This window comes from Sminthopsis crassicaudata, chromosome 1 (genome assembly GCF_048593235.1).
Source record: "Sminthopsis crassicaudata isolate SCR6 chromosome 1, ASM4859323v1, whole genome shotgun sequence".
NCBI classification, from domain to species: Eukaryota; Metazoa; Chordata; class Mammalia; order Dasyuromorphia; family Dasyuridae; genus Sminthopsis; species Sminthopsis crassicaudata.
The window spans coordinates 404,039,850-404,058,632 of record NC_133617.1 but is presented as its reverse complement, the minus strand read 5'-3'; the positions used below and the strand labels follow the sequence as shown (position 1 = coordinate 404,058,632).

The 18,783-nt window shown below is 35.2% G+C and overlaps 1 protein-coding gene across 1 annotated transcript in view; it reads right to left on the bottom strand.

Annotated features, from left to right (window-relative positions):
• Positions 1-18,783, bottom strand: part of TRIM14 (tripartite motif containing 14) — a 42,314-nt gene continuing 23,531 nt past the window's right edge. The window contains exons 5-8 of the mRNA XM_074280058.1: positions 14,550-14,783; positions 10,125-10,287; positions 8,125-8,217; positions 1-4,282 (exon numbers count right to left, since the gene is read on the bottom strand). Of these exons, the coding sequence (XP_074136159.1) occupies positions 3,747-4,282; positions 8,125-8,217; positions 10,125-10,287; positions 14,550-14,783 (1,026 nt within the window). The 3' untranslated portion in view covers positions 1-3,746. The remainder of the gene's footprint in view (positions 4,283-8,124; positions 8,218-10,124; positions 10,288-14,549; positions 14,784-18,783) is intronic.

The window sequence follows — 18,783 nt, the reverse complement described above, 5'->3', positions numbered from 1 at the left end:
CAATTAGCCAGTAAACATTTATTGTCTATGTGCCAGGCACTGTGCTAAGTGCTTAAAATACAAAAAAATAAAAATAAAAAAAGGCAAATGACAGTCCTTACCCTCAAGGAGCTTACAATCTCATTCGAGAGTGAAGAACAATAAAGCCTTTATCAATCCATTTATGTGAAGGTGTTAACCTATCATTCTGGAAGTTTTGTTGTCATATCCTTCCATAAACACCCCCAAGTTCCAGAGAGTAATTTAGAATGTCAGTCTAACAATATTAAAGGAAATTTAAAATATAAGAGAATCTTCATCAAGAGCTACTGTTACTCTGGGGCTTCCAAAGATGAAGATCAAGGCTACAGTTGAGAGTTCCATGGTAGTGGTGATGTAATGGTGGAGAGGATCTTAGCCTTTCCTGTGTAATGGATGCTTTTAGTAGTATAGTGAAACAAATGGACTCTTTTTCTGAATAATGTTTTTAAATACATAAAATACATGGGATTAAAAAGAACCCATTATACTGAAATACAGTTATCAAAAAAAAAAAAATCACAAAAAGCAAGTTCAGGGACCTCAGGTTAAGAACCCTTGCTTGAGGTGGGGCCATAGCTGGCACATTATTGCCATATATGAACATAGTTTTGAGTGGGGGAGCACAGGAACACCCACTCTCTGATTCCTGATACCAAAGCTACTTAGTGGTTTTGTCTATTGTTTCTGCTGCAGGTTTTTCAAGATTTTGTATTTGCAATAGAAAATCCTGTTTTCTCAACCTGTCAGATTTGTTAGTCTGATGAACTTTTGGTTTGATTTTAGTGTGGATTCTATTTTTCTCTTTGGGATTGAGATTTGCCCACTTTTCCCCTAGGAGACATTTAGTCCTTTTTAATTGCCCTTCAGTGTGCATCTCTAGAGATCAGGGATTTAATATGTCTGTTCTTGGGATAACTTGTGGTAAAATTAATCACAGTGTATATAAAAGGCTTCCGTTTCCATGGAGCTCTAGGGGTAAAAATGGAGAGTCTGAGGTGCCTCGAATATTCATCGCTGCAGGGCAAAAGGTATTTTGGTAAGTGAAAGAAGCTGAAGGAGAAGTTTAGCTTGACTATTTTCCCTCATTGATTGACAAACCTACCAAGTTTTAAAATAATTGGGTCAGTATTAGACTAGATGGATTAGAGAGAATTTAGCCAGCGACTCTGCTGAATTCTCATCATTCCAAGGTATTTCAAAATGGACAGATCTGATACCAGCTTAAAACATTTCTCTTATGGAGAATGTATCTTACTAACTTTTGTGCCAATGATAGCTAGTTATGGATTGATGCAGAATGAAATGAGAAGAACCTTGAAAATAATTTATACAATAACTACAACATTGTAAAGAAAAACAACTTTTACAAGATTTAAAAACTCTGATCAATGCAGTGGCTACACATGACTCTACAGGCCAAAAGTCACCTTAGGGAAAGAAAGTACCCTTACAGTCTGTTGTGAAATTGGTTGTTACATTTATTACATTTGGGGCCATATTCCAGGATCTGAAAGGCTGATTCTCATCACCCTTGAATACTTAACCCCCTTTTGGGAGCTTCACATGTGTTTGGGATTCATCTGACTTTGCTTTCTTATTGAGCAAACATGCTTGTTTTATAATATCATTTTAACTTTTCATTTGAAATATCCTGTTAATTAACATTTAAGGAATCCAACAGAGAAAAATGGAAAGTTTTGTGTGTTGTAGGGAACCTGTGAAAAAATTTTGTCTGGGCCTTTATGTGGTTTTCCATTCACTGGTATATGATCCACTGGGAAATCTGTTATCCCAATTGAGATTGTCTAGTGTGCTGGAAATTTCACCCAGGGTGGTTTGGATTCTCAAGTGTGTGTGTGTGTGTGTGTGTGTGTGTGTGTGTGTGTGTGTGTGTGTGTGTGTGTGTAGGTTTTTCAGCTGACCCACAGATTGGGAACCTAATCTCTGCTAAGAGAGCTCTACATACTTTGGAAGCTAGTTAGACTTTTCCTCTAAGAGGGAAAGTTCTTTTCCCCTTTCTTTTTCTTTATTTTCTTTAGTTGTTTAAATTCATTTTAAAATTTTATTTGTGTTTTTTTCTTTCTTTCTTGTATGTTGAAATAGGCCCTTCCTTATAAGTGCTAGTCAGATTGTCAAACCTGAAATCTGGGCATCTTTAATGGAGCCCTACAGTAATATTAAGCTCCATGTAGATAAACTATCTATTCTAGTGACCTATTAAGCTATTAAGCTATTAAGTCCCTTTTAAAAACTGTGTATCATGATAGTACATATGTAACCTATATGAAATTGCGTACCATTCTCAGGAGAGGGAAGGGAAGGGAGAAAAATTTGGAACACAAAATCTTGTTATTACAAATAAAATATAAAATGCTAAAAATTGTCTTGATATGTAATTGGGAAAAATTAAAATGTTATTTAAAATAAAATCGGACTGTACTACTCTAAAAAAAAAAGAAACTACAAATCAGGAAAAAAAATCAGTTTATCTGATTTCCTGACAGTATTTTTTCCCTTAATTTTCCTAATTTGCTCATCTATTTGCCAGACACCAACATCCTTGATTAGAATAACACATATTCAGTCCATCAACCTAAGACTATATTTTAAGTTACATTTTAAGTTTTCTGTTTAGTTTCTAGTTTGCAGTTACACAAACTACTAGTAATCTTGAAACAATATCACATTTTTGGAGTCTCCTTTTATCTACATGAACAATTTGGTCAGCTGAATAAAACATCAACATAAAGCAGTGAGATATCCATTCTAGGTTGAAGGTTAGTGAAGTACTCTGCAATCTTCAAGGCTTATATTGTAAAGGAATGGATTGAATATTCTGAGCCCAACCTCTTTTTCTTTGTTTTATGCCATAACACTTCCACCTAGCATTACTATTACTATACTATACTATTCATACTATATCATTAATATTACTAGTAATGTTAGCAGTTAGTAGTATTATATATAAATATTACTATCTAACATTATCATTACTACCTAGTTTAATAAAATTACTAGTAATTTTAAAGCTAATAGTTATTACTACTAGTTAGTAGTGATAAACATTAGTACCTAGCATTATCATTACTACCTACTATAAAAGAGTAATGTTTATGCCAACAATTGTTACTATTAGTTAGTATTAATGAACATTACTATCTAGCATCCTTAGGTATTCCACTTGACATACCTATATTCTTATACAGCCTAAAGTAATAGCTTTAAATTTCCATGTTTGCTATAAACATATCACAAAATTTGTGATATCCAATATCTTTGTTTTCCTTCCTAGAGATTCGTTAATCTGATTATATGTTTGATCGTACAAAAGGATGAATGGTGTTAGAGGACTGAAAAACAGCCAGTGGGTTTGAAGTCCCTATTCTCAAGACAACATAGAGGACAGAGTCCTGAACTTGGAAGTTGGCAAAATTTGGCTTCAAATTTCTCCTCCGATATTTAGCTATCTGATCATGAAGAAGTCAGTGGACCTCAATTTCCACATCTGTAAAATGGGGTAATAATATTGAGAGTATCTACCTCACAGGATTCCTGTGAGATTCAAATGAAATAATGTGTACATAAACTACTTTGCAAACTTTTAAGTGCTGTACAAACGTCAGTTACTATCATTATTATTCTCATCATAGCACCAAAAAGAGTCCCTTCCTATACCCTTTATGATTTAAGTTTGGATCAGTTGTCTCCTAGGATTGGAGGGGGCCCTATGGTAACTTACGTATGGTTATTGATCCTTCCCATAACCTCAATGCTGGATAAAGCGGCTCTTGGAATCTTGAGTTAAATGTGTGCAAGTGTGTCATACCACATGTTATGTCATAAAAAGAGAGAATTCCAGCCTCATAGTCCAGGAAAATTCCAATTCTTTCAGGATCATGATCTATTATTATTCGTGTCCTTTCTCCATTATGAAATGCCCAGTATTCTAGATCAAATCTTTTTATACACCAAGATTCTCTATTAAACCCCAAACGACTGGCTTCAGAATCTCCTTTGCGTTGAATAGAAGCATAGGCTACTCCTATCCACCATCCTATTCCAGACTTGAGCAAATCCACCTCCCAGTAATGACTCCCAGAAAAGAAAGAGTCCCGGCTCAGCACCTGCCACAGTTTATCAAACCTCTGAGGATTACATAATTGAATTTTGCTCATCAAAACACAGGTCACTGTCAACCGGTCATCAGACAAACGTAGCCGGGAATGCATAGTGTCTGGTTCCAGGGTTGGGATTCTGGCATCTGTTTAAAAGAAAATACCCCAAATAAATCATCCATTCCTTCCAAAATATAGTAAAGCAGCAGCAACAACAACAACAACAACAACAACGCACCTGAATAATTAGAAACATTCAGAAAAGAATGTTCTGGTTAATTGTACTTAATCAGATACTTGGTTTTACTCCAAGATGTGCTGAAAGACTTTCTAAATTGTATCAAGTGTTTTTTTTTTAATTTTTTTTATGTTTTTTTTTTTCTGGTACATGAGAAAATTCTGTCTCTTTCTTCAATGAATGAGAATCTTGAAATCATTACAGACATCATCATGAAGAATTACGATCATTAAATGGGATTGTAATTGTAAATGGTAGAGCAGTTGCTAATCATCAGGGATTTATTAAGTTTTGTGATTTATTTTTTTCTTCTCCATCACTCCACCATCCTGCAGGATTTTAACTATGTTAAGCGTTGGGTCCTACATTTTGGGATGGATATTGATAAGCTGGAGAGCACCCAGGAAAGGGAGACTAGGACATCAAAGGTTCTTATGATCATGTTATAGGAGGATTAATTGAAGGAAGTAAAGATTTTGAGCCTGGGAAGAAAAGCCTTAGGGAGTGCAGACAGGGTAGTGGTGGTAAGTTAAGAAATAATAGCTTTCTTCAAGTCTTTAAAGATCAGTCTTATGGAAGAGACTTTAGACTTATGATGGTCCACTCCAGAGGACAGAAGTAGGAATGTAGGGTAGATTTACACCTGAAAAAAGATGTCTTGGGCCTTTAGTTCAATCTCACTTTATAGATGAGGAAACTGAGGTAGAGAGAAGACAGGGTTTCAATCTACATGTTCTGATTTCAGGATTTAGCATCCATATACTTCACCAAGTTGTCTTTTAATTGGCAAAAGCTGTCAAGACAGATTTAAGACTAACGTAAAGAAAAACTTCCAAGAGTTAGAATCATCCAAAAATTGAATAGTTTGTCTTGGGAGATAATGGATTTCTTCTTGTTTACTGACAACCAATTTGAGCAGATTTTATAGGGAAGAAACTTGGCCAGATACTGAATAGATGAATTTTGGCATTTTTTACAACTCTGAGATTCTGCAAAATGAGAACAGGCAAGACAAGTCTGGAAAATAGAACACTATAGAGGAAGGAAGATATGAAATTTTTAAATTCATAAATGTTATTTATCAAATCTTGGAATCGTAGCTCTAGAAGCAGAGATTCCTCTTCAAGCCAGAAAAAGATAGATTTAGAAAACATAAATGGGATCCTATCTTTATAGAACAAGTGTTCATTTATGGAATTCATTACCCACAAGGTAGTGGTAAGAGTTGGAAAACAATGCACAAAAAAAGATTTAAAAAAAAAAGGAATTTGGAAAAATCAAACTAATGGAAAATTCATTTTAAGAGAAATTAGCATATTTTGGGATACCCCTGACCTTTTCAAGTTGACAACAGCCCACCACCTTATTTTATTATTATGATGTTTGTTTTCACAGACTGGGTTTCATTTGATTTTCTCAATATCCATGTAAGTTTACAAGTTCCTCTTGTTCTTCCTCACTATTATTATTAGGCTTGGACTTATGAATTCATCAGTTCACGAAAACCCATTCACTATTCTGCAACATATTGTCTTAGAAAGTTGTTTGGTGTTTCTGAGAAATCAAATTACTTCTCTAGGGTCACATGATATACTAAAGGTAAGGCTTGACCTGAGCTCTTACTAACTCTATTCACCATATCCCAGTGTCTCTTAAAGTGGTTTTTACCATTCTCATTAATAGTTTAAGAAGCTGAGAATCAAAGAAGTTAAGTGAATTGACCACACAGATAGATTTGGAGCTCAAACTGTTGTCTAACCCTCAATTCTGGATTTTTTCTCTATACATGCTGCTATCAGGGAGGAAAATATTGCTCTCTTTTTTGAGAGTAGTTTCCTTCTTCCTTCCTTCCTTTCATTTCTTTCCTTCTTTCCATCCTTCCTTTTTTTTTCCATTCTCCCTCCTTTCCTTCCTTCCTTTCTTCCTTACTTCCTTCTTTCCTTTCTTCCTTTCTTTCATCCTTCCTTTTTTCCTTCCATCCTTCCTTCTTCTCTCCCTTCATTCTTTATTTCCCTCCCTTTCTCCCTCCTTCCCTCTATTTTCCTTCCCTCCATTTCTTTCCTTCTTTTATTCCCTTCCTTGCTTCCACACTCTCTCCCTCCCTCCTTCTCTTCTTCCCTCCCTCCATCCCTTCTTTTTTCCCTTTTCCCCTCCCTATCTCCTTTCCTTCATCCCTTCCTGTTCCCCTGCCTCTCTCTCTCTCTGAAATGGAACTGTATTTCATTGGCAGAGCAAATATCTACTGAAGAAATTCTTCCTGAATTCTGACAACTTCTGCTTTGCAATTTATAATCATGTATTGTAGCATTGAAATATTAAGGGACTTGCCTAGTATTACATTGTCAATATAGGCAAAGGCAGGATTTGAATGCAGGTCTCCATGACTCTAAAGCTGGCTCTCTCAGCACTCAATCACACTGTCTCTAATAATGTCCTTTTATGGTTGTCCCTTAATGTCACTGCATTCTACTGGATGAGCTATGAATCTGACTCAGTGTGACACTTTAAGGTGCTTAGGATATTAATCTGAGTATGTGTAACTTCTTAAGTAATTTTTCATACTTTTGTAAAAAGTAATTCAAAACATTCTGTCTCTGTCAGAATTATGAAAATATAGCTTCTATTCCCTTTGTCACTTATGAACTCTTCCCTTCAACTCCCTCCTACTCAGGAAAGACCACATTAGTTCATAGAATGAGTTCCTACTTATCTTCCTCCTCTTCTTGACATTATCACACTCTGTAGGTATTCAGATACTTTTACCTGGAAAGCCTTCAGAAACTTGTAATGATAAACTAGTTATATTTAAATTCAGTCCTATTAATGCCATTCCAGAGTGGATATCACAATGACATGGCTGAGAGAGCACTGGAATGTGAATCCAGAAAACTGGATTTTAATCTTTATTCTGCAATTTGCTTATAGCATGACTTCAGACTAATTCTTTAAGTTAAGTCTTGATCTTCTCATCAAGTGGAAAGGACCTTTAAGGTCCTTTATATCGCTAATATACTATGATTCTGACTCCCATCCCATTTCAACTTATATTAATACATTGTTATTTCATCATGTAGACCAGAATAATTACTAAAGATCAGTTCATCTATTTGTCATGATATCTTTAGATAGATTTAGGGTTTTTCTTGAATAATGATTTGCATCTGTATCCAAAGTACATTTTTGGGGGTAGATCTAGACTAATGATTTCATCAGTACAAGGAATTTCCTCATGAGAAAACTTACTTTATTAATAATAAAATTCTTAATTTCCCTTCTCTTTATTATTATTGGGCTTGGTTCTAAACTCCTGGTGGGAAAATTCCTTCTATTATTGTATAACAATTCTTCTGCAATTTACAATGTACTGAGAAGTTAAGAATATGTTCAGGGTCACATAACCAGCAAAGGTCAGAGGTCATTCTAACTCACATCACTCTCATCTTGTGCCGGCCCAGTTGATTTTTAGAGCCTGAATTGCAGGACTTTGCATTCATCACCCTTAAGTTTCTTCTAAGAGTTTGGTCCCGGGTGCTGTGGACCAATGCAGTTTGATTTTCCAAGACCAATATTGATTCTAATGCTTTAAAATGCAACTAAAATACTTTGTGTTGACATGGAAAGCATTTTAAAATGATGAAAAGATACTCTATTCTAATCTTTATGCAAAAAGTAGGAAGTTTTACAGATTTATGCCAAAAATTTATGATCTTATGTTATTCTGTATTCCTTTACACATTAATGTTACCTTACATTTTAAGAAGAGTAAACGTTCAGGTGTGGAAGGTGTTTTCAGCAGTGTACCAGGTTTTGTCTTGGAAGATACAGAAAGCTGGCTGCAGGTATCTATAAAAAATTACAAGGGACTTTTATTATGCACTCAGAAAAACAACTCACCTGTTCTAGGCAGTTTGTAGTGGTTTTGATTTTTTCTTCTGACAAAAAATCTTACTTTACTATATTGTGAGTGTATGAGGAAGACATTAGGATGAGAAGAAAATCATATTTACTGGTCCAAATACTTGAAGGTATTCTCAATATGTACCAGATGATAGAGACTATTCTAATCAAAAAGATAGTCTTAGAAACTAGAATAAGGAGTTAGATAGAGTTGATAGTTCCTAAGAAATTTAAGTGGAAGAGAGTGGTTAGGCACATATCAAATAGCAAGATGGTGGGCACAAATATTTTTTAGATAAGGTAGGGGCAGATAGCAAGTTTTTGTTACAGGCAGATAAACTTAGGATCAATAGTATGCTTTACATCTGTGGTACCTGAATGACACTGATGCAAGCTTCTTCACTTTATCAAGAAGAAATTACAAAGAACAGGTGATATTATCTCTCCTTCTTTTCTCCTTTCTGTTCTTCTCCCCTCCCTTCTCCTTTTCCATACTTTTCCTTTCCTTTCCCAATCCCTCATCCCTTTCCCTTTCCACATTTCCTTTCTTTTGTCCCTTCTACTCTCCCTTCCCCATCTTCTTTTCTCTCTTCTCCTTCTTTTTCTCTTCTCTCCTCTCATACCCCATCTCCTCTTCTCTTTTGCTCAACTCTTCCCCTCTCTTCTCTCCTTTCTTCTCTTCTCTCTTCTTCCTTCTCCTGTGCTTTCACACTTCTTCTCATTTCCTCTTTGTTTTCTTTTTCCTTTTCCTTTCCTTTCCTCTCCCTTTCATTTATGTTTTTTCTTTCTTTTTCCTCCCTCTTTGTTCCATCCTTCCTTTGCTCCCCCTTTACTCCCTACTTAGTGTTTGTAGAACATTGTGTTGTTTGTTGAATATTTCAGAAGTGCTTGGAGTAGATATATTTGTATTTTTGTGTACCTCATCTCTGTGTTATTTAACCTTCTGGAGACTGCTTTCTTTCTTTTACCTCTCCCCCAGATGTTTATGTATTGTATGCTTCTTTTTTTCTTTATTCATTGTTTCAGTTGATATTTTCATTTTTCTTTAAGATATTTTTCCTAGGAAGATTTATTTTATTTCTCTTCTGCTTTTATCTTCTTGTTGTTCTTTTACTTTGTTCTCTAAAACTATTTCAAACAATCCAGAGAAGGAACTAATAGTATACCAGATCCTTGCCTACTCTTTGTGTTGCATAGGTTTATGAATACCAAAAGCACATAAACCTCTTAAAGGCAGCATCTCTTATCAATTTTGTCTGTATATCCCTGGTGTCATTTAATATTTGTCAAATTAAATTGAATTTTCAAAAATAGAAAAAACTTAGATAACTATTTTCAATACATGTTTACTGAATGAATGAGCTACTGAGGAAAGAAAGGGAAATAATATGAACAGTGTGGTGTGGAAATCACCTAATGTTCCAAAAATCTGTTCTACTAGAGTCTAATCATTTATAGGTCTTTAGAAGCTGGAAAGGCTTTGAGTAAGGGTACAGAGAGTGTATCATTTCAAATACCAGTCTAGTGTGATGAGACTCATCAATCTGTCAATCAATAAGAAGATGGTAATCAGGAGAATTGGGCTATAGAAGAGGATTTCTTTTTTTTAATTTTAAAAACTGTAGTAGAATGAATAAAGACAGCTTGGGACCAGATTTTGAAAGGTCTTCAAGGTAGCACCAAGGGATATGGGCTTTATCTTTGAAACCATTAAACTTTTTAAAGCAGAAGAATGTCATGATGAAAAGCATTTTAGAAAGATTAGTTTGGGCTCAAGAGAGCTGGTGTATGTCAGATAGGAAAAGTATTCTGGATTACCTGCAAAGAAATTAAGTTAAATAAAGGTGGTTTACCTTCTTTAAGGCGGACTTCCAGTGACATCTGTAGAATGGTAAAAACAGCTGTTGATAAGTTCCTATAATAGGTCTTAGCATGTTCAAATGTGACAGGTATTGGATGGCATAATTCTGTAGGAATCATCTGCTGCATCATTTCCTTTTCTGATGCTGTATATTCCTAAAGGAAACAAAGATTTTATATTTTGTTTAAACAAATTTGTGAAAGGGAAAAGAATATCACTGCTCTTTTTATACCTTCTTACCAAGAAAACCCAGATACCCATTCACCCAAGCTGATTTATTTAGCTTGGAATCCCTCCACTGAACTCCTACCATGGTGCCTTACTGTGGTGTGGAAATCACCCTATGTTCCAAAAATCTATTCTATGAGACTTTAAGCATTTATAGATCTTTAGAAACTGGAAAGGCTTGGAATAAGGCTACAGAGTGTCTATCATTCAAATACCAGTCCAGTGTGATGAGGCTCATCAATCTGTCAATCAACAAGCCTTTATTAAGAGCTTACCATTCACCAGAATATTGGGGATATAGAATCAAATTAAAGAAAAACATTCCCCTTCTTAAAGAACTTACTTTCTAATGCAGGGGACAACATACATAAATCAGAGCATAAAAAAGAAACAGAAATAGGTACAGTGTGACCTTAAAGGGGTCGGCACTACAAAGTGAAGGAAGAGGGATGGAATGGGACTAGAAAGGTCTCTTAGAAGTAGTAGTATTGGAGCTGAGTCTTAAAGAAAATTGATTATTCCATGACTCAAAAGTTAGGAAGGCAGCATTCAAGGCATTGGGAAAAACCAGTGCTAATGAATATTTATGTCATGATAACTCCTGGAATCATCTACTAGATTGCAAAAGAGTTATTATCTGTCAGGAGGCAGTGTTGGGTAAAGGATAGAGTACTAGAGTAGGAGACAAGCCATCTTGGATTTAGATTCTGCCTATGACACTTATAAGACAGTGGACAAGTTAATTAACCTCTCTAGGTTTCAATTTCCACATCTATACAATGGGAATAACAAAACTTTCAGTACCTGCTGCACAGAGTTGCTGAGAGGTTCAAATGAGAATTGATGTTGAGCAAAACAAGAATAAGGAAAACATTGTACACAGCAATAGCAAGACTATGGGATGATCAACTATGACAGACTTGGTTCTTCTCAGTGGTTCAGTGATCCAGGACAATCCTAAGAAATTCTGGATGGAAATTCCATCTGCATCCAAAGAGAGAACTATGGAGACTGAATGGAAATCAACACATGCTATGTTATTTTTTTTCTTTTTCTTCTGTTTTTTTCCTTCTCACTTTTTTTGTTGTTGTTTGCTTGCATTTTGTTGACTTACTCATTTACTTTCCTTTTTGATCTGATTTTTCTTGTGCAGCAAGAGAATTGTATAAATATGTTTACATATATTGGATTTAACATATATTTTAACATGTATAACATATATGTTATATATTGGATTGCTTGCCATCTAGGAGAGGGGATGGGAGGAAGAAGTGGAAAATCTGAAACACAAGGCTATGCAAGGGTCAATGTTGAAAAATTATCTGTGCATATGTTTTGAAAATAAAAAGCTTTTGGGGCAGCTAGGTGGTGCAGTGGATAGAGCATCAGTACTGAAATCAAGAGGACCTGAGTTCAAATTTGACCTTAGACACTTAACACTTCCTAGCTGTGTGCCCATAGGCAAATTATTTAATCCCAAATGCCTCAACAAAAAATAAATAAATGAAAAAGCTTTTAAAAAATAAAAAATAAAATTTACATGCAAAACAAAGCAAAAAAAAAAGGGAAGAAGAAGGAAAAAGAAAAGAAAAAAGAAAACTTCCTCAAAGCTAGGGAGACCTAGGATCAAGTTCTTCTTCTGGTACATAGTGACTGTGTGAGTCTGGGAAAAAGTTTAATCTCCCAGTGCTCTAGGCAATTGGGATTAAAGATTGCAAAGAAGGTTTTTTATGTGAAATGATTTCAAATGATTTCTTTTTTTCCTCAATAGTATTTCATTTTTCCAAATACCTGTAAAGATAGTTTAAAACATTATTTTTATAAGATTTCCATATATTTTTCTCTTTCCCCTCTTCCCTTTCCAAGACAGAAAGCAATCTGATGTAGGTTAAATATGTACAATCCTTTTAAATATATTTCCATATTTGTTATGTTGTATAAGAAAAATCAAACCAAAAGAAAAACCACAAGAAAGCGAAAGCAAACAAAAATAGTGAAAAGAGAATGCTTCAATCTATAATCAGTCTCCATAGTTCTCTCTCAGTATGAGGATGGCATTTTCTATCCCAAGTCAGTTGTAATTGTCTTGAATCACCACATTGCTGAGAAGAGCTAAATTTGTCACAGTTGATCATCCATCACATAATCTTGCTGTTACTGAGTATAATGTTCTCCTGATTTTGTTCACTTCACTCAGCATTAGTTCCTAGAAGTCTTTCCAGGACTTTCTGAAATCAGCTTGCTCATCATTTCTTATAGAACAAGACTATTCCATTATATTCATATGCCATAACTTATTTACCCATTCCCTACTTGCTAAGTGTCTGTTTCCCTTTTTTATAGTCTCTTTGGGATACATACTCAGTAGAGACACTGATGGATCAAAGGGTATACACACTTTCGGCAGGGTTCCATATTGTTTAGAATGGTTGGGTCGGTTCACAACTCCATTAACAATGCATAAGTGTTCCCATTTTCTCACATTCTCTCCAACATTTAACATTATCTTTTCCTGTCATCTTAGCCAATTGCAGAAAAGGTTTTGACCTACACTGGTGATTTCACTGGGGAAGGAAACTCTGGGCAAGAATACTCCTTCCACAAATGTAGATCAGCAACTGTTCTGCCATTTATAGTCTCTCAGAGCTGCCTCAGACACTAAAGGGTTAAATGATTTGCCCAGAGGCAGGCTACTAGGAAGTGTCCAAGGTTTGAATCTATATCCTCTTGGCTCTGAGGTCAGCTCTCTATTCAGAACTCCATGCTACACTAACTACAAGTTTTTGTTCAGTTGTTTCAGTCATGTCCACCTTTTCATGATCCCATTTGGGGTTTTCTTGGCAAAGTACTGGAATGATTTTATTATTTCCTTCTCTGGCTCATTTTTCAGATGAACAAACTAAGGCAAACAATGTCGAGTGACTTGCCCAGGGTCACACAACTAATAATTTTCTGAGGCTGGATTCGAACACAGGAAGATGTATCTTTTTGATTTCAAGCCCAGTGTTCTATGCTCTATGGCACCACCTTGCTGCCCTGCATTACTTATAGTAAGCTATACTTATAGGTATTGAAATTAAAATATTGAATTGAATTATTAAGAATTATTAAACTGAATACCCTAGTATTCACAGTAAACAAGAAATATTTGTTGAATTGAATGTAAATGTGAGTTTGACTACAGTGAACTTTTTTTTTAACCTCTCGGTTTGATTCCCCTGGATGAAATTAGTTCAGACATTGTAGACTTGTAAGTCTGAAAAACTAGACCCTGGAGATAACAAAAAGGTAAAAATGTCCAGGAGGTCTTTCTATCACTCTACTCCCTATTACTGCAAATATAGCTGAAGGTGATTCTGTCATGTTGTTCCTACCATCATTTGGAGGAAGGACACTGATAGATTAAAATAAATCTACATTTGGAACAATCCACTAGAAATTCCACTTTTATGTACACAGACATAGTAATAAGCTCAGAAAAGAGGGAAAATGAGAGAATTTTTGCATGCTTTGAATAATTATTCAGTCTAATGACTGATTAGGATTGTCTGATTATTTTAAAGATAAACTATACAGGGCATATACTTATCTGCATGAGTAGATTAAATGCTATTTTCTTGTTATGCCCTTTATATTTGGTATTTTATGATTTTTTGAATGCACTCAGGCAAGTGAAAAGGTGGGGCAGCTAGGTGGCACAGTAGATAGAGTGCTGGGCTTAGTTAAAGTCACAAAGACTTGAATTCAAATTCAGCCTAAGAAACTTCCTTGCTATGTGATCTTGGACAAATCATTTAATCTCTGACAATGGAGAAGGAAATGGTAAACCATTCCATTATCTTTGTCAATAAAACCCCATAGACAGTGGTCTATAGTGTTATAAAGAATAAATAAGAATGTGTAAAATCACTGAACAACAAAAAGGTGAAAAAGGAGTTCTGTCTTTTTATGTCTGGACCAATCCAAGATTCCTTAGCAAATGATACTATCCACTGTAAGTGAAGTCTTATGCTGCCCCATTTTTTCATCATGGAACAGAATTTGTAATTGAACTTATGTGCACCAATGCATGAATTGAGAGGAAAAAAAGAAAGGTTCTTAAAGTGCTCCAAAAGCCATATAAATATAGATTTTAATCCCCATGACCCAAGATTAGTGGTTGAGGACTTAAGAGTCAGAAATCTGTTACCTGTAACAACTGAATGGGATCTTCTTGTTGGTGAATTTTTTGGATTTTATAGGAAAAATTATTCATGTTATTAATTCGTTCTAGGCACAATTCCACTTGTTCATCATATGTTCTAAGTGCCTGTTGGGTGTTTTTATCAATGAATTGCTTTGCAGCCATTTCTTCTTCATCAAGTAATAACCGGAGTTCAGTAAATTTTCCTGTTATCCACATTTTGGTAGTTTCAGAATGTTCCTAAACATAAAAAGATTAAAAAAATTTCTAGCTAATCATTCATTCCTCAGTGTATGAATGTGTCATGTGCATACATGGGTGACGAACGTTATGCTCGGGACTAGGGATGGAAGTGAACATATGTGTGTATTAGAGAGGGGATAAAGGAAAGGATGGTTGGGTAAGAGTTTGGCAAATACTCTGAAACCTGGAGAATAGAAAACATTCCCCGAGCCTTCAAGTTCCCTTCTTTTTTTAAAAAAAATATTTACCCCCCCAATTACAAGTAAAGATAATTTTAAGCATTCATTTTTTTAAAATTTGAGTTCCAAATTTTCTTCTCCCTCACCACCGACAGTAAGCATTTTGATATAGGTTACGTGTTCAATCATGCAAAAAATATTTCCATATTAGTCACATTGTCAAAGACATGGACCACATAAAAACATGGAAAAATAAAATGAAAATGGTATGGTTTGCTCTGCATTCAGACTTCATCAGTTCTTTCTCTGGATGTGGATAACATTGTTCACCGTGAATGCTGTGGAATTGTTTTAGATCACTGAATTGCTGAGGATAGCTAAGTCATTCACAATTCATCATCCTACAAAACTGCCATTACTGTGTAGATGTTCTCTTGGTTCTGCTCACTTCACTTAGTAGAAGTTTTTCTGGTTTTTCTGAAGTCATCTTGCTTATCATGGGACAATAGTATTTCACAACCATCATATACCACAACTTGTTTAGCTACTCCTCAGTTGATGAACATCCCTTCAATTTTATTTACTGTCTCTTCAATCATTTGCACCACAAAAAGAGCTGCTATATTGTACAAATAGGTCATTTTTCCTATTTAAAAAAATCTCTCTGTGATACAGACCTAGTATTTGTGTTTCTGGATCAAAAGGTATGCACAGTTTTTAGCCCTTTGGGCACATTTCCAAATTGCTCTCTAGAATGGCTGGATCAGCTCCTGACTCCATTAACAATGCATGAGTGTCCCAATTTTCATTTTCTTTAATATCATACTAGCCAATCTGATAGGTGTGAAGTAAACCTTGTTTTCATTTGCATGTCTCTAATCAATAGTGATCTAGAGCATTTTTTAAGACTATAGCTAGCTTTGATTTCTTCATCTGAAAACTGCTTGTTAATTATTCTTTGACCTTTTATTAACTGGGGAATCACTGGTACTTTTATAAATGTGACTCAGTTCAATTTTTTTCTCCAACTTTCTGCTTTTCTTCTAATTTTCATTGTATTGGTTTTGTTGGTTCAAAATTGATATAATTTTTAAAATTCATATAATCAAAATTATCCATTTTATATTTCATAATGTTCTTTATTTCCTACTTGATCATAAATTCTTCCCATCTCCATAGATTAGACAAGCTATTCCTTGCTCTCCTAATTTGTTTGTGGTATCAATGATTTATGTCTAATTTGTGTCTTGATATATACAGTGTAACATGTTATAACTAGTTTCTACTATACTTCTTTCCTCAAGTTCCGATCTTAACAGATTTCAAGCAACCTTTGGTCAGAAGGGTTGTAGAGATTCCCTTCTCAAGGGAAACAATTTCCTTAGAGAAAGTTCAGACTACTTGCTGAATTGATCTATAATCATCCCCCTTGAATCCCTCACTTCCCTTCTTGCATTAATTTTCATCTTTGAGTATTTCCTACTTCCTCCTTCCCAAACTCATTTCTAGCTCCTAGACTTCAAAACAACGCAGTTTCATATTAGAACTTCCCCCAGTGTCTGGGGCCTCTTCTACTTCAGAAAATTCAACTATTCTGGTGGCTTGCTAACCATGTAGCATCCCATTCTATAAAGCCTTCCCCCTTCTCCCATTGGTGAATATTTCCAGCAGTCTCCATTTTGTGGAGATCCCCAGATTCTCCTTTATTCCCCTTCTAGGTCTTTTCAGGTACCTTTCCCCCTTTTCCTTCTCCTTTTTCAGCCCCTGGAGAGCAGGGCTGGTTTTTTTTTTTAAATTTTGGCTTGCATTTTTATCCTTACTACTTGGCACATTGGCACATTGTAAACCTTTAATAAATGTTTGCTTGCTTGCTGAATGGTTAATATGGATTAGACGTTTTTCCATGTCTCTTTACAGGTCCAACATGTAAGCTGTCATATCTTCTGGATGACTCCCACGCCTAAGGAAAATATCTGTCCCTTTAAAGACACATAGTTGAACATCAATCTGATTAAATCCTGACGACCCAGGAACAGGGAAGCTGGCTATAAGCCAGAAAAACTTGTGGGGTAGGAGGTTGGCCCACCTCCTGATGGCTCCCCTCAAATGTTTTGCAGAAACTCAGCCAAGTTCCTGCAAAATATGTTGACTCTTAAAGGAGCCAAGCGTCACTTGGACCTAAGCCAGACCCAAGTGAGGAATCATAACACAGTTATTGGACACAGTGGCTTCTTTGTTGCAGCTAATATATAAATGACCAGGATGCTTTATGAGCTTTGGAATCTCACCTCTGAAGATTTTCTGCCCAAGACTTTTCCACTAGGAACCCTGAGAACCAGAATCTGGGATCCCCAGCTGAGAGGCTCAGGAGTTGGTGCTCTCTCAAAATGGTGATGTTTTCTACATCATTTCTAAATGTTTCTTACAATTTCTACAAACTTTCTAAATGTTTTTTTTACAATTACATTAGTATCGCTATAATTATATTAGTATTAGGGCTTATTAGCTATTGCTGCTGTTGTTGCAAATTGCCTATGCATTTGCTTTTTGTATAAATCAATAAAACATCTATTTTCTTCTTAAGTGTGTATTACTGTAGGTGTGAATTCAAATCATAAATTTTCTTAATCATACACTTGCTTCATTCTTTTCTCCCTGCCTGCTTTTCTAGTCTTGCTCCTGGGCTGCTCAAACCTTAAGTCAAGCCAATTTCATCCACATTTATGCTTATATTTTTCTTGCTGGATTGTCAACGTTTCTTGGCAATTCTTTTATACTACACTAAATGATTTCACCTATGTTTATTACTAAGAAGGGTAAAATCATCTTTTGAATGAACAATCTAACTATCCTTCCTTCAAACCTCAAAACTTCTCAATTTATTCCTTTCTTTCTGTCTTAAAGTAAGAGGTATTTATTCCTGTTTAAGGATGACTATTCCACCTGTTCTAATGATTCCAACCCCCCCCCCATTACTTTCCTCTGGGATTTTGTTCCTTCAAGCGTTTTAGATGATTTTTCAGTGTCTCCCTTTCTAGTAAGTCTTCCCCCCCTCTGATCCCTCTGGGTTCAGATCTTCTCAATTCTCTTTAAAATACCTTTGGGCAATTAGACTTATTATGGAAAGAGCCATTTGCATCCAGAGAGAGAACTGTGAAGACTGAATGTAGATCAAAGCATAGTATTTTCACTTTTTTTGTAGGCATTTGCTTATTTTTTCCTTTCTTGTATTTTTTCTTTCTTGATCTGATTTTTTCTTGCACAGCATGATGAATATGGAGATATGTTTAGAAGAATTATATATGTTTAACCTATATTGGATTGTTTGCTCTCTGGGGGGAAAAGGAAGGGGAAAGGAGGGAGAAAAATTTGGAACACAAGATTTTGCAAAGATGAATGTTGAAAACTACCTTTCCATGTAATAAAAGCTATTATGAAAATAAAATAAAATGTTTTGGACATTATGAACTTTATAAACATGCATATTTCAACACATAAAGAACACAGAAAAGAAGATTGTATATAGAACAGCATATTTCTATTTCTCTACAGCTTTTAAAAGCATATATTAAAGTAAAACAGAAGGACCCACGGGTTATTCTTTTTCTGAATCCTCTTTTGAACCTTCTGCTATCTTCTGTTCATTTCCAATTTTAATCAATGACCTTTCTTTGTTATTATTTTTAAAGCATCATTATTATCCTTCTACCTCCCCACAAAAAATTTGAAAGACCTTCAGTGTTACAAATAAATATAATCCTACAAAACGAATTAGTATATCTTAAAATGCAAGTTTTATTCTGTTCCTGTAATTTATC